Source organism: Lotus japonicus, chromosome 5 (assembly GCF_012489685.1).
Source record: "Lotus japonicus ecotype B-129 chromosome 5, LjGifu_v1.2".
Lineage (NCBI taxonomy): Eukaryota > Viridiplantae > Streptophyta > Magnoliopsida > Fabales > Fabaceae > Lotus > Lotus japonicus.
In genome coordinates, this window is record NC_080045.1 from 2,593,798 (window position 1) to 2,610,158 (window position 16,361).

General features: G+C 32.9%; 2 protein-coding genes across 2 annotated transcripts; one reads left to right on the forward strand and one right to left on the reverse strand.

Annotated features, from left to right (window-relative positions):
• Window positions 1–4,971: 4,971 nt before the first annotated feature.
• On the forward strand, window positions 4,972–6,743 carry LOC130721098 (thioredoxin H-type-like). Its single transcript, XM_057571832.1, has 3 exons — window positions 4,972–5,155; window positions 6,069–6,191; window positions 6,394–6,743. The coding sequence occupies exons 1-3, from the start codon at window positions 5,066–5,068 to the stop codon at window positions 6,544–6,546; spliced, it is 366 nt and encodes a 121-aa protein (XP_057427815.1). The 5' UTR covers window positions 4,972–5,065; the 3' UTR covers window positions 6,547–6,743.
• A 217-nt stretch (window positions 6,744–6,960) lies between these two features.
• On the reverse strand, window positions 6,961–13,671 carry LOC130721094 (beta-galactosidase 5-like). The gene is made up of 18 exons (XM_057571826.1): window positions 13,335–13,671; window positions 13,123–13,218; window positions 12,800–12,912; window positions 12,523–12,589; window positions 12,322–12,414; window positions 11,723–11,872; window positions 10,903–10,991; window positions 10,682–10,787; window positions 10,496–10,583; window positions 9,856–9,974; window positions 9,581–9,745; window positions 9,269–9,447; window positions 8,972–9,084; window positions 8,768–8,877; window positions 8,519–8,629; window positions 8,318–8,431; window positions 7,863–8,065; window positions 6,961–7,463 (listed from the first exon to the last, which is right to left on the reverse strand). Exons 1-18 carry the CDS (start codon window positions 13,506–13,508, stop codon window positions 7,322–7,324), a joined length of 2,232 nt encoding a protein of 743 aa, XP_057427809.1. The 5' UTR covers window positions 13,509–13,671; the 3' UTR covers window positions 6,961–7,321.
• Between the last annotated feature and the right edge of the window lie 2,690 nt (window positions 13,672–16,361).

Genomic DNA, 16,361 nt, shown 5'->3' on the forward strand with positions numbered 1-16,361 from the left:
TCATAAAGTATGACCTCATTTTTTTTATTTCAAGTCATCCATGTTTGAGCCAATATTGCAGGGTGCCTACAAAATTTAAGATATATATCAGACTTTGTACATACTTGTTTTAATCAATAAAGAATTATTTCATTGAAAGGGAAAATAGAACGAACCTTAAACCGACAATAATATTTTTGCATCAGATGTTCATCAACTTATAAGATGTCATAGACATCATGTTAACAATGAAATAAAGTTAGGTCACTTAGAAGTCAGTTTGTATTAAAAAAACTATTAAGATAAAAAATTAAACTAACCACTCATATGTTCTCAAAAACTTCTTGGTAGACAACATTGCGCTTGGAGTTTGAAACTACCCCTTGTTTATCCTCTAGTGTTTATTACCCGTGCGTTGCACGGCAAATTGATTGTTGGAGTTGACATTAATAAAAAATATAACAAAATGTGATGAGTATAGAGAAATACGTGTGGTATAGAGTAAATTATATAAGTTGTTTGTATGAGAGCTGTGATAGTAGAGAAAGAATGACGTAGATTCTCTCCCATCGTTGGGTTAAATAGAGAATAAGAGAGGGAATTAGTTTGCCATGAATCGACATTTAAATAAAAATAAAAATATCAAAATATAAAAACAATGATAGGCTTACTAAATTAATAAGATTACTCCCTCCCAATAACCAAAAAAATTAATAAGATTACAATTGGAAAGCTAAAAAAATTGATCAAACTTTGTTCTATGTCTACTCAAAATGAGAAGATTGAAAAAATACATTGGACCCACAAAATTTGCCCCTTTATCTCTCATCCCTTGCCAATCAAACACACTAACTCCTATCTCTCTCTCTCTCCTCTATTTCTCTCTTCTCTTTCACTACCATATCAAACAAAGCATTAGAGAACCTAGTTGAATAGTTTAGCAAGACTATAACAAAATGGCATAGGAGTTCTTGAAAAATAATTTTAAAATTTCTTTAAATTATTTTTCAAATCTTGTCCAATATAGCTTTTGTTTGAAAGTAACATATCCACTTCATTAGCATTCTTTGTGTGCAATCACCCTCCTCTCTCTCTGTCTCTCTATTCTCCTGCCTACAACTCATTTCCTTCTTCTAGCTTCTCATACCTTATTTCAAGTAGTGCCTTGATTTCTTTAAGGCATTTGATTCAAATTAGCCTAATTGAACCAACCAAAACACATAAAGAATAAAATTAAAAACAGACACATAAGTAGCTTCAAACCAATACATTAATCTTATGAATCAAATGCTAGACATAAAGAACTTTTAACTAAAAGGATTCATTCTCCTACCTCAGAAATTAAAAGCATTAAGCCACATGCTTTTCCTTCCCAAACTCTATCTCGAGCCTTTAATGTACTTCAACAATTCTTCTCTAATTTTTTTTTAAATCTCCTGCATTCTTCATTCCTTAGCATAGTCTGAGAAAACAAATCATAATATGTCTTAGATCAAGAAAATCATTTCAACCTACAATATTATATCAAGAAACTGATTTTGGAGCAACACGCGTAGGTAGATTGGCGGAACCATCACCTATAACCCGAGTCAAAATAAGATTAGACATAAACAAAACTATGCAAAGAAGGAATTTGAAGAGGAAAAGGGAGAATGCTCACCACCAATTGAGTCATGAAACGTGACAAAGAGGGGAGTCGAAGCCATCATTATAAATTTAGTAAGGAGTAGTAGTAAATCTTCTTTCAAAATATAATTTATTTAAATCTTAGATAATTAGGGAAAATCTTTTAAAATTCAGGTTTCAAGATAAAATAGCACAACATAAGAGAGGCTATCTAACAAATTGACAATAAAAACAAAACAAAATCTTTAAAAAATATTTAATAAAAATACGATAAAAATTGGGATTTTTTTTAGAGTATTAATTAATTTAAGATAAAAATAAACAACCTAAATCCTAATTGATTTATACTCTAAAAATAACTTTAAAATAGAATAAAATATTTCTTGTAGAATCACATACAAAGGAGAATAAAAAAACATAAAAAACAAATCAAAATATTGCAAAATTCCATATAGAATATAAAATGGACTCACTATCCATGGCTTCCAAAGAATCTATTTTGGTGGAATATCTATAAAAAAAACCTGAAGAAAAGAATTTGAAATTAGCATGGCAAGTGATGAACGAAATTGACCTTGAAGTCAAACATGAGTGAATGAAAGTTAAAGGTAAAGTAAAATAAAATTGAAAAAAACCATAACATATTATGCAAGCAAATGAAGAAAATAATTTGAAACCTCCATCTGCAACCTTCCCAATCAGTCCAAAGCAGCAAATCAGAGGGATGCGATTGCAAGTCGATGGCAAAGTGGTTCCGTTGAGAGATGAGACGATTTTGTGGGGGTGGTTCCGTTCAGTTGAGAGATGAGATGAAAATTGCATGGAGGAGATGAATTCCAAGGAGGAGATAGTGGAGGTAGGCAGGGTTTTAAGAGGGTTTTTGCTGATGGGATGTATTATTGATTTAAATCACTTATCACATATTTTATATTAAGATAAAATCATGAAATAAACAACATAAATCTTAATCAAATCTAAAATTAAAAAATGTACCAAATAAATATAGATAAAAACTATCAAAATCTAGCAAATCACAATAAAATCTCATAAAATCAGGAATTAATTAAAAATCCGAAAATTCAATAAAAATACCATAAAAAAATAAATAATAATATAAATTAAGATAAAATACAGAAATAAACAACATAAATCCTAATCAAATCTAAAATTTAAAAATGTACTAAATAAAAATAGATAAAAACTATCAAAATCTAGCAAATCACAATAAAAACTCATAAAATCCGGAATTAATTAAAAATCCGAAAATTCAATAAAAATACCATAAAAATTAATTAATACTCTAAAAATAAATCAAAAATAAATTAAGATAAAATCAAGAAATAAAAAACCTAAATCCTAATCAAATCTAAAATTTAAAAATGTATTTTTTTATTAAGGAGAAATAAGGTAAGGAAAAATCAGGGCACATGTGGCAAGTGGGGCCAAGGAGAAATAGCTTACATGTAAAATATTAGGTGAGAATTAATCTGGGAGCGACACGTCATTAACTTGGCATGTGAGAGCGACACGTCATGCTAGAAGTTGTTCTTTTCTAATATATATAAAATTTAAAAATGTTCTAAATAAATATAGATAAAAACTATCAAAATCTAGCAAATCACAATAAAAACTCATAAAACCCGAAATTAATTAAAAATCCGAAAATTCAATAAAAATACCATAAAAAATAATTAATACTCTAAAAATAAATAATAATATAAATTAAGATAAAATACAAAAATAAACAACATAAACCCTAATCAAATCTAAAATTTAAAAATTTACTAAATAAAAATAGATAAAAACTATCAAAATCTAGCAAATCACAATAAAAACTCATAAAATCCGGAATTAATTAAAAATCCGAAAATTCAATAAAAATACCATAAAAATTAATTAATACTCTAAAAATAAATCAAAAATAAATTAAGATAAAATCAAGAAATAAAAAACCTAAATCCTAATCAAATCTAAAATTTAAAAATGTATTTTTTTATTAAGGAGAAATAAGGTAAGTAAAAATCAGGGCACATGTGGCAAGTGGAGCCAAGGAGAAAGAGCTTACATGTAAAATATTATGTGAGAATTAATCTGGGAGCGACACGTCACTAACTTGACCCGTGAGAGCGACACGTCATGCTAGAAGTTGTTCTTTTCTAATATATATAGATAGATTTGAATCAAAATGTATAATAATATTTCTAGCTAGTTTTTATATAAAAGCATTTATTTATCATCAGTGTCAACAAAATTTTGAAAGTATTATCAGTATCAATTTTTTTTACAGCATTATCAGCATCAAACCGTAACTTAATATATTTAGTTTTCTATATATATATATATATATATATATATATATATATATATATATATGCCTACAATGGTATGCTTTTAAGTTAAGTTATTGATAAGAACAGTTCATTTTTATATATATTTTCATATAAAAAATATTTTCTCTTTTACGTCCTTTGACGCAAAAATCAACTCTTTAGATTCATTGAATAAATGATGTATGTGAATTGTGATCATTAATAATGACCACATACATCATTTATTCAATGAATCTAAAGAGCTAATTTTGATTATAATGGCTATGTTTGGCATGTCATTTCAGCTAGCTTATAACTTATTTGACTAGCTTAAAGCTTATTTGACTAGCTTAAAAGCTCTATAAAAATGTTTGGTGAATGAGCTTATTTCAGTAGCTTAAAGATTTAAGCTATAAGTTATCTCAGGTAGCTTAAAGCTTAAAACTTATAGCTTATTAAATATATTCTCATTTTTATCCTTATTATTTTATCAAAATTTCACCTTTAGCCTTATATGTTTTTACTAAACCTATTTACCTACTCATTTTCCGATGTACCAAGAAAAAAACTTATTTATTTATCAGTTATCACACTTGTCTCATATGTACATCGTTCCCGCTCAGAAATAATTACTACTTCAGAATAAAATAAATAATTTTATATTACAAATTACAAATTATTTGTTTTATTCTATTTAATTTAATAAAAATATAGAAAATTAAATAAGTAAAAATTAATATTATATTTTTAAGATGATAAATAATTTGAGTGAAATTAAAATTATTTGCTTTTCAGCTATCAGCTTTCAGCTAGCTTCTCAGCTTTCAGCTTTCAGCTAGCTTTTCAGCTGTATCAGCTAAACGTGTCAAACATAACCAATAGTGATCGGATGGTGTATTTTATTATATTTTAAAAACCAATCTTAATGACTAAGTTTTTTCCAAACCGATAAATGTTTAAATTTAATATTAAATAAATATTATTATACATTATTTTTTGCCACGTGACTCGCATGGTTCTACATGTCTTGCCTATAAAAAGCGTTGGTCCTCAACCTGCAGAGACCATCATATTGTCGTCGTAAAGGCTAAGCAAACCAGAGAGATTCATTCAAACCCAAAACCCATTCATTCATTCATTCCGAATCGGACATGGCGGCGGAAGAGGGAACGGTCATCGGCGTCCACACCGTCGAAGCATGGAAGGAGCATCTCGAGAAGGGAAACGTCTCCAAGAAACTCGTAAGTAACCAACCGATTCCGATTCCATTCATTCGCTTTCAACTCCATACTCATACTCCCTTAATCACTGTTTCTTTATCAATACTTCTAGATCTTTTTCTTTTTATTCATGAATCTAGACTCACGTTGTGTCCAGGTGCATTCCCTTTTCCGATTAGGATCCCCTCAACTGAAGGGTGTTCAATTGATGAAATTTAATTTCAAAATTGCAAACTTTTTGTTTTTTTAAATTAATCCGTGGATGTGGGTATTTCAGTTCTGGAAACAATTGCTAAGGATCGAAATCTTTTGTTACTGTTGAATAGGGTTTGGTCAGAATTATTAGACTTTGCTTCAATTTTTTGTTGTTATGATGTTTGACTTTGAGATTTTGGGTGCATGTTCTTGTTTTCCTATTGCTTATGTGAAATTGGGCTTTCAAAACTATTGCTTATGTGACTGTGACCCCTTGTGCTGTTGTGATCAGTTTCAATTCTATTTTGCAATTATTTCATTGGTGAAAGTGATAGTCTTAGCTTAGGGTTTTCTTAAATTTGTGATCAATTTCATGTTTGGATGGTATGATTTGTACCCTTCTTTATGCTTAGTTGCTCAGGAAAAATTGTATTGTTTTTAAGTTAGATGAAGTTTCATATACTGTGACCACCTTGTGCTGTTGTGATCAGTTTCAATTCAATTTGTGCCATTATTTCATTGGTGAAAGGGACAGTTTTGTTTAGGGTTTTGTTAAAATTGTGATCAATTTATTCATACCCTTCTTTATGTTTATTTGCTCAGGATTTTTTTTTGTTAAGTTTCATATGTTTCTTTTGGTGTTTCATTTTGATTGCTGCTGTTAATCCACACAAATTTACAAGATTTTTGATAGCTTAGACAATGTTCTGATGGAAAATTGCATTACATTATGTAACAGATTGTGGTTGACTTTACTGCTTCCTGGTGTGGTCCTTGCCGTTTCATTGCACCAATTCTGGCTGAGATTGCTAAGAAGTTACCACATGTTGTCTTCCTCAAGGTGGATGTGGATGAGTTGAAGGTAAGCATATCCGAATCTATGCTAACACATTATTTAGTGCATGTTTGGAGACTCTTTAGCAACTGATTTTGAACTTTGATTCTGGTGAAAGAGAAGCTAATCCGAACATGCTATATATACTCTTACTCTTAAGGCCCATGTGGGCTATTTTCTTTAACAAATTCACCAAATATTAATTCTACAATCACATTGATGTCTTCAGACTGTTGCTGAGGAATGGAATGTTGAGGCCATGCCAACCTTCCTCTTCTTGAAAGAAGGCAAGGCAGTGGACAAGGTTGTGGGTGCTAAGAAGGAAGAGCTGCAACTCACAATAACCAAGCATGCTGAAGCTCCTGGAACTTCTACTGCTTGAACTATCATATGAAGATCAAGAATAATAACATTTAGAGTCAGTTACTCAGTTTGCATGTTTCCATTACAGCTATGGTGTTTGCGAAATGTGAGTGTAGGTGAAGAATAAATTGTTGCATTGTGGTACTTCAAATGACTATTTATTATGAGATATTTGTACAATTAAGATATTTTATTGATAATGGTTGCTTTGGTTGATGATGATTGTCGACAACAATAAAGATAATTTGATGATTAAAAATTACAACCACCGATCCTAGCATGAGTAGAAATTGGTTACTTGAGTTAGTTGAGTATGAGGGTGTTCAGACAAATAGCTTAACTAAGCGTCTATTTATATGCTTATTTATAAGCTAATTTGATAAGTTTATTGAAATAAACTCAAAATAGGTTATAGATAAGTTATAAATGTCTGTTTATAAGCATATCACATAAATTTAACTCTTCCAAAAGTGATCTATATAGAATGCATACATCTTAACTTTGTAATTTTCTCTTTTTTCAAGTAGATACACTGATGACACTCAAGCCCAAAAAGTAGGCTTAAAATCAACTTGTTCACCCCTTTTGTATCAAACTATCAATCACTCTTGTTCTACATCTTGATACCAGATCAAGAATAGGATTAACTATCAATCGCAAAGTAAATAAATAATAACTTCCTCAAATTCATATACCAATGCAAATAGAAGCCACATATAATTTCACAGGTGGACAAAATGTACTATTCTTCATGCTTCCTGTCCATCTCCATTTGGCTACTCATTCATGTCCGTTCAGTTCTCTGAACTGTGTTTACTAGCAGGAATGTGTACTGTCCTCTTTACCAAAGATATTTTCTCAGGATTCCCACCTAATTCCTCAAAAACCACAATTAAGTTCCTTGTTGGCTTTAACCAAGACCTTGGAACATGGTACCTACAAAATTCCAAACAGAAAATGGGTGAGTTTGTTTGGATAACAGTTTAGACTTAGTATAATGTAAACAAACTTTCAGATATGATAATGAGTATCTAAACATAGCCTAAGTCTACTCATCATTTGTGAGGAAAATGATTGTATTGTTATCAGTCCTCTTATGTAAAGATAGAGTAATGCTAATCACACAACAAAAAATCAAATATACAAAACAGCACACCCCTCTGCACACCATTGTATGACACAAGACACTGGCAAACACACTACACAATTCAATGGCTCTGAACAGAAGGGTGTGTAATTTTACCACAAACATTCAAGTGAGTAGCCTTTTCCTCAATTTAAGGTAGTAATGTTGAAGTTAAATCTTTTGAAAAAAAAGAAAAGAAAAAACAGTACCATCGTTGGGTAGGTTGTCCACAACCAAGTTGGCACTTTGGCTCTCGGTATGTCCCCGCATAGCTGCAAGGTTTACAATCACCCTTTGCATAAACCATCCAATACCTTCCTATGCTCTGTCCATTGATCCATACTTGACCCTTTCCCATGCTTCCCAAGTCCAAAGCCAATGGTTCATTTCCCACAGGTGCATTGAAATAAGCCTGAATTTTCCAAGTTCATGGGAAAGTTTCATTATAAACTGCAGTAGAGGTTTTTATGTCATAAACAAGTAACTGGTTTTACCGGATCAGGATCTTCTCATGTGCAAACTCTCGTGTTTTATCATGTTAAAATTGTGAATATATCTCTCTTCATATGTATTAAATAGGTGAGATCTCTTAAATATTTATGAAGAGAGATAAACACGATATTTCACTTAACAATGACATGAGAGGATCCTTACTCGTTCTTACCCTGTGCCATTTCAGCTGTTGCAGACTTTGAGAAGCTAGTGACTCTCTGACCCAATCAACAGATGAAACCCCATTTGGAGACACCAAATTCATAGCCTCTCCTTTTAGGCCAACCTGTTTGTGAAGATAATAAGATATCATAGTTAGAAAGAAGGATTTCAATCCTATGTAAGCAAGAAGTTATATTTGTGTGAATCATACCTGGTATGACCATTTCTGCCATGTCAAATCTTTCTGTCCATGATCAAGACCTTGGAGCAAAACTGGACCAGTGATACCTGTCTTCCATGCTTCGAAATGGTATCCAACATTCTAACAAAAGAAGGAAAAGTGCAAAAGCAATCAAAGATCATAGCAACATATTTGTCAACTGCCAAGTATGTTCAAACACTTGAAGCAGTTCAAAGGGATGATCTAGTTCAACTTGGAGTTACAAGCTAAGGTACTAACAGGCAATCCAACAGCTACACTAAGAAGTGCTATTTTATTAGTTCCAGCACGTAGGTTGACAGGGCCATTAAATGTGAAACTTCTATCTTCCCTTGTCCCGAACGCAGAGCCTGAAAAAGGAAATAGGAATCATATCATCTTGGTGAAACATACACAGATTCATCAATGTAGTACAAACATAAGAGCTACCAAGTTTAGACATACCTGAAAATTTCCCATTAATAAAAACATGCACAGCATGACCTGCAGAGTGCACACTAATGCTAGGCTTGTTGTGCCCTCCTCGAAGAAACGACTCTGATGAACTTATCTCAACACTGTGGCATTCAAATCACAAATCAGTAAGATTTCAACTGCTGGGAAGTGAGAACTGAGAAGGTAAGAGAATACAAGCTAGTGACCAAGAGTTTCATCAATTTGAATAAAACAGAAAAATTACTCTAGGCTTTGAATTCATTTGATTGCTGTATCAAGCTAGAGGATATTTACAAAGTAACTCACCTAGTTATGTACCACAGATAATCACTAGTGTCTCTGGTAGCGTTTATCTGGTCTATAAGTCCTGAAGCTGTAATCCTTGAACTTTCCTCTAGAGAAGTTATATCTTCATCATAGGTCTCCCATGAGAACAACCTAGAATTGCTAGGAAGCATTTGTATCTGTGAAGCTTGAAACCTCACCTTCATGAAAACAATAACAATCCAATCAATAACTTGATGCATCGGGAAATGCTGATAAGAAATATTCGATGGAACAAGACCTTCCATCGCGATTAATCAAAATAGCATAAAAGGTTCCTTTAAATAATCTTACTCTTGCGGTGTTAAATACATCTGTTTTGCAATCTGGGAGGATGCTTATGGACCAAGGAGGCAAGTCATAGTGCTTGTTTTTGAAGGTCACTCTTGCAGCAGAGTTTGAATGGAAGTTTGCTAGAAAAGCTGCGCATGTTCCGGTTCCTGAGGAGAATACATAAGCCTGGAAGATAGAAAGACATGGATCATTCATCATTGTTTTCACCTTGAAGGTAGTTTTCCTTAAAGTAAGCCACTAGAAAAGGGTTGTGCTTTATATCAGAGGCAACTAACCTGCTCATAGGTACCTAAGGATGTAACAGTAGGATCTGAAGAAACCAAAGCATGTTCACATTGTTTAATAGCTTTGTGAAGGTCCTTCAAGTGACCATATTTAGGTTCTCTGAGCAAACCTGAAGTCAGTAAAGCATTAAATTACAACCTGCCAATATGGGTGAAGATGAATGCTGCGCATGTAATGAAACACTTCTACAATTGATTCTGAAGCCAGAATCAATTTTGAGGAGAAGTTTCTAGGTTTCAGAATTGATACTGATGAAAGAGAAGCTAATCCAAACATAATAAGAATATTAGACAAAACTATCTTCAACTCTAAAACAGAAGTTTCTAGGTTTCAAAATTGATTCTGATGAAAGAGAAGTTAATCCAAACATACTAAGAATATTTGACAGAACTATCTTATGCCAATTTTGATATATATCTGAAAGAAAAGGATTATAATAATTAATTTGGTTCAATTGCCAAGTATGCATCAATACTTTCTTCATTGCTTAGTTGTCATTTAAGACAAAGTTATAGGTCAGTAAATTATATCAGTAATGTTATCCATATTGCCTAGTGAGCCCTTGGTGCAAACAAAGTGATCACGGAATCTTAATCTTCTCACGATGTTTTGATAGTACAATTATCTTACCGTATTCATCAATTGGTGCATCATAGTCATAGCTTGTAGTAACGAATGGGCCTCCTGCTGATCTTCCAAAATTTGTTCCTCCATGATACTATCATTTTTCATTATCACATGATTAATACTCATTTAACAAACTAAGGCAATGTATGTTTTGTTTAATTGAGAAACAAATTATTGAAGGTGACCAACCATGTAATAATTGAAATATGAGCCACCCTTTTGTATGAAACGAGCAACTGCAAATGCTAGATCCTCAACTGGTCGCTGATAAATTGGGCCACCAAATTCTGTAAACCTAATAGCCAAAAGATAGAAGAGAAAAGAATAACAAAAGTGTAAAGGAATCAAAATTCAGACAGCATCTGTAGTTTCACAACCAGCTCCAAAAACAATACTATAGTATAGCTTACCAGCCACTCCAAGCTTCAGTCCAAAGTTTTGGTTTGTATGGTTTATTTGGAGAGAAATCATCACAGTAAAAACCATTACATGCATTTATCTGTGGTTAAGAATTGGATGAATCATAATGAGCTCTTAATAAATATCTAATGACTATTACATATTGTTTGGTTGGAAGGAGACAGAATGAGAGTAACTCTTCTAAAGCTGTTTTGTTTGTATCAAACTGTCTGAGGAGAGGAAAAGAGTGGGGAGAACAATGGAGAGGGCCAAACTGGTATTTATAGGTAAATGAATTACGCGACAAACGGTGTATTTGGATTTCAATTATTTATCCTTAAACAAACTTCTAACACTTTCCAAAACATTGAAATTAGACGCAAAAATTTGAGGGTGAAGTGACGTGCAACAGCCTCAGAAAGCAAAATGCGGCATCGGCATCCCTAGGCTGTGAATGTGGAAGGGACTATGGAGGTCAGTTGGTGCTCAACCGAACTAAACTGAAAACCAAACATGCCCTACTTCATTGGAATTGAAAGTTCTTTCAAGTTGAAAACAACTGAAATATAAACACACATTAAAATAGCCTAAATTTCCTGACTCATTTTGAAAGTGTTTTAAAAGTGAAGTCTTAAAAAGTAAAATTTATTTTAAAATTCTCCCATTCCCTTATGAACCAAACAACGAGAGGATTATTTCACCTCCCCTTCTTCTTATCCTGTCCTTTCAACCAAACACAACATTAAAGAAACAGGAATACTATTACTGAAGGAAATCCTCAATAGTAGTGTAAACAACTGAGTCTGTAGCCAAGAACTTGAGAAGTCTCACCACTGGATCTGGGGCATCATCTTCCTTGCACATCACCCAGGGGACTCCCGTACCCAATCCAACAGCCATCTTTGCAGCCCAGTTTATGTATTTATAATCAGCAGGTGCCAGTGCCCTTCCCTTGCCTAGTAGCTTGAACTCATTCTCAATCTAGAAATTACAGCACAAATTGAGATAAGATTAAGATTTTATCTTGAACCAGTGATTTGTTACTATGAATTTGGGAGTGCCAGATCCACTCCTGAGTTGTTTTTTTTATCTGGGAACATCAAAATTTCACTTTTATATCATGTTTGGATAAACTTATTTCTTCTCATAATCAATTTTGATAGGCAGAAGCTACTCACGGAAACTCCTCCCAATAATTTATTCTGAATTAAGAATCAATGTATGTTTGAGAATGAGTCTGATCACCGCGTTTTCTCTCCAGATCCATGTCTAGTGGAAGCAACAATATGTAGAGTTTGCCCAAACTTACATTGGATAGAGTCTGTGCATGACTCATTTCCAAACATACACTCAATTGTAGAAGGATTCATGTGGAGACAATTTTTGAATAACACTTCAGTTATAGGACAAAGGTGAAAGGAACAGCCTACTTGAGCAAGAATGATTGGACCACCCTGAGATTGAAATAGCTTTTCATTCTTCATCATCTGGACAATTTTTTGAGTGAAGCCTTGCATTGCTGCCTAAAGTTCAAAATATGCAACAAGAATTTCATTATTTCTCTGGTCACTTACACCATTCAATAATTGAGCAGAGAGACTCAGAAGAGAAATCTTAAATTACTGTTCAACCTTGAAAGGGCCATTATCTGTTCTGAAACTGATGCCAGGAACATACTTCAACCAAACAGGAAATCCTCTACACCATGAAAGAATGTGGTTGGAAATCACAACAACAAGCACTAATCCCAAGAAACTAAACATTAAATTTTAAGGACATAAAGAATATGATCTTTATAGCATGCTTGGATCAATCAATTCTGACATTCAAAAACTACTCACAGAAACATGTGATTAGAATTGATTTTGCTTGGGAGTGAAAAATAAGAAAAGTTAAAGCTGCACTTACCCAAAGTTCCACTCAGCACAAACATATGGTCCAATTCGAAGATGTACATAGAGCCCCACTTTCTGCACTGTCTTAATGAACCGTACCAAATCGTATCTTCCTTCAAAGTTGTACTGCCCCCCAACATAACAGAAAATGAGAAGAGAAAAAAAAAAAGTGTGAGCCTGTGAGGCCACTTGAGAATTTCAAACTAATAGCAAGTTTAGATCCTTAGAATCAATTCTGGGATCCAGAAGCTACTCAAGCAGAAGCTTCTTCCCAGAATTGATCTTGCATTTAGAATCAATTGCAGAAGGATGAAGATCTAGAGTCTAGAGTAGTACATTGCCAGGAGATGGTTCATGAACATTCCAGAAGACATAAGTGTCTATGACATCTAGGCCTCCATGTTTGGCTTTCTGAATCAGATCCTCCCACATCTACAATATCAACATTAACAACACACATTTCAAGAAAACAGAATTCAGAAACACAAGTATCAATTCCCAAGGAAAAGGCAAAAAGTGAAGCAAAAAGGGTGTGAAAAAAAACACACTTCAGGGGTGCTTCTGGGGTAGTGAATGGAGCCAGAGATGAGGATCCTTCTTTGGCCATTGATGACAATGGCTTTCTTGTCGTAGGTGACACTGCAGTGGATCAGCTCAGAACACACGAACAAGACTGTGAAGAAGAACAGTGTGAGAAGCTTGGAAACTGAGGTGGTTTCCATGGCTTCTTCTTCTTCTTCTTCTTCTTCTTCTTCTTCTTCTTCTTCTTCTTCTTCTTCTTCTTCTTCTTCTTCTCAGTTCTCAGTCTAGCAGAAGTGAATTAATGGAGGGAAAGTTTTTAAAAGATAAATAAAAGACAGAGACAGAGGTATGTGTAATGGGCTCTATATATTTTATATTTGAGCCTTTGAATCTGATCTAAAACTCTGCTTGTCATCATTGTGATTGTCTTGTGTGTGATTCTTCCATACGTGTCAGGTAATTTCTATCTAACTATTTTTTTGTTTTGATTTCATGTTAGGATATTTGGACAGTTTCTTAGAGCATATTTGGTGAATGTTCAGATACCAAACAACCAACAGAAAACCACGTTGAGTTAAAATCACAGTGACTAAAAGTAATTTTCGTTAGTTTTTATTTTTGTCCGTTCACCGTAATTTGATTCATCATATGCAGTTGAACACGAGGCTCTTCATAGTCTGATGGCTCATGAGGGAGTTAGAAGTTCACTATTTACATTGGGCAATAAAGCCAATGAATGAGTGAGTCATTTCAATTATAAACGGTTCAATCATTGTTTATCCTTCCATTGTCATTCACAGTTATATACTTCAACACTCCCCTTCAAATGTGAATCCCGTACTCTTTCATATTTCTTTCTTTCCCCCTCTTTTTTACTCCCCTCGAACACTTCACTTCGCACATTCTTATTTCGATCATTGGAACTCAACATGACTACGAGAGTTGGAGTGGCACAACGAAACATAAAAGTATAAAACTCTTCATAGTTTGTTGGCTCATGAAAGAGTTGAGAATCCACCATCCATATATAGCATAGAGCACAAGTGATTTGGACATTTTCCTTATACATTCACCACAACTTTAAGACAATAGGTGAGGGAGTTTTTCCACTTATATACTACTATTCAACCTTTGCTTATCCTTTCAATATGTGAATTATTTCAATTTTTTTGTCTTGACCAAGGTATCCCCACAGCCGACAGCCGTGAGACTAATCTCCCGCCTCACGGTCAGCGCATCAAGCGGTAGGGGGCTGGACAATGAGTTTTTTCTATTTCATTTGTTCACACTTGTATGCTTTAACAAAAAATGTCTCATAATTAATTCTTGTTATAAGCTATAATATCATGATTGCATCACCTTATTTTTTCTTAGTATCAATTGATACATTTAAAAACTAATAGCGTGTTTGAAAATTCTTCTACAATTAATTTTGTTGGGTTTAATTTTTGGGAATCTTCTCCGAATGGTTTTTAGGTTTTAAAATTAATTGTAAAAAAATAGAAGCTTATCCAAACATGTTATTTCAAATGCTTCTTCATAGAGTTGATTAAAGTAATTGGTGATAATTGTAATTAGTGAAAATAAAAATGATGGTATAAGTGATGGTATAAATGCAAGAAAATGATATAAATTATTTTAAATTTTTGAAACAACAAAATATTTGAAATGGATATTATAGAAATCAAAGCTTATTTATTGCATGAAGCCTTCAACTTTACAACAACAACAATTCATACCAACAACGCTTTAGTCAAAAAAAAAAAAAAAGGAAATTGGAAAAGGGGTAATGAAGAAGATCATGATTATGTCGTCCTCAATCCTCATTTTTCACGTTACAGCTTGCTTTCAGTTCAAGTGTTAAACAGTGGAAAATTTCAATTTTGAAGTCTAGGCTTTATGGGTAAAGAAAAGTTAATGTGAATGTTTGATCAAAGTGCATATCTAATGTCGACGTAGCTATTTAGAATATGATTTTTTTTAATCTTTGAAATTTACACTAGTTTTTTTGGGTTAAATATGATTTTAGTTCCTATGAAATAAGGGTGAATTGCATCTGATCCTCAAAATAAATTCATAGTTTTTAGTCTCCAATATTATTAAAATAAGTGAAGTTAGTCAATGTCATACTTTTTATTGCGATTTTTGTGTATTGACTGCAATTTTTAAGCGTCACAAATTGTTTATTTTGTTTTAGCGGCGGTTTAAATCGCCACAAAATGAACTAATGAACTAATTTCACTCATCTCATTAATTGGGGACTAAAAGTTATAAAATATTTTTAAAAGAACAAATTTAATTTGCTCATATTCTATAGAGGACTAAAAAACATATTTAACTTTTTTTTCACTCTGAACAAATTTAGTTAACATTTCTATACTTTGGATGTGCTTTTTCTTTTGGAAAATATTGAATATGCTTTTTCTTTTTCTATCCCTCCAAAATAGATTCCTCTAGAACTTTAGATTAAGAACTTTTTGCTACTTACGTTATAAAATTCCAAACATTTTCATCTTTGAATAAAAGGCTACATTACTAGCAGACCGTGCACCATACCATTTTGGTTGCGCGCATGTGCTGTATGTAGACCCATGGTATATATCATTCTCACATGCTTTGCATTATTGTATAGAGGAATGAAATTCATGAATTTGGGAGATGAATGGATATGATATAGTTGGGGTAAATTATATTCCACTGAACTCTCTTGACGTTTATTGTTATCAGATACTTATAATTATCATTATTTTATTGGAGACATATATCGATATTTCTTGAGATTTACCAATGTTTTATAGACCTCGCATATGATTTAAATAAATGTTAGAAAGTGTATTGTTGTTATTTCCTCTGTTCTATCGATTCCCACAGTGACAAATTTATAACTTCTATGCGTGTCTGTTCTGCACGTTCGAGATGCCCTTGTCTTGTGGGATTTCTTTAGGTCAATCCTGTCAGGTACGTTTAAAAGGTAGGTATCTTCCTTATGAAGTGAGTGATGATATTTAATATTTGTGATCTCATGGTTTTAATTTAATAGGTGGCGGCGGCGG

Excerpts from the sequence above, each read along its gene's own strand:
- LOC130721098 (XM_057571832.1), top strand. The coding sequence starts at position 5,066 with ATGGCGGCGGAAGAGGGAACGGTCATCGGCGTCCACACCGTCGAAGCA. Across the intron at positions 5,156-6,068 it reads GAAACGTCTCCAAGAAACTC|ATTGTGGTTGACTTTACTGC; the intron begins GTAAGTAACCAA and ends ATTATGTAACAG. Across the intron at positions 6,192-6,393 it reads TGGATGTGGATGAGTTGAAG|ACTGTTGCTGAGGAATGGAA; the intron begins GTAAGCATATCC and ends TGATGTCTTCAG.
- LOC130721094 (XM_057571826.1), bottom strand. The coding sequence starts at position 13,508 with ATGGAAACCACCTCAGTTTCCAAGCTTCTCACACTGTTCTTCTTCACA. Across the intron at positions 10,788-10,902 it reads ACTGAAGCTTGGAGTGGCTG|GTTTACAGAATTTGGTGGCC; the intron begins GTAAGCTATACT and ends TTTGGCTATTAG. Across the intron at positions 7,464-7,862 it reads GGACAACCTACCCAACGATG|GTACCATGTTCCAAGGTCTT; the intron begins GTACTGTTTTTT and ends GGAATTTTGTAG.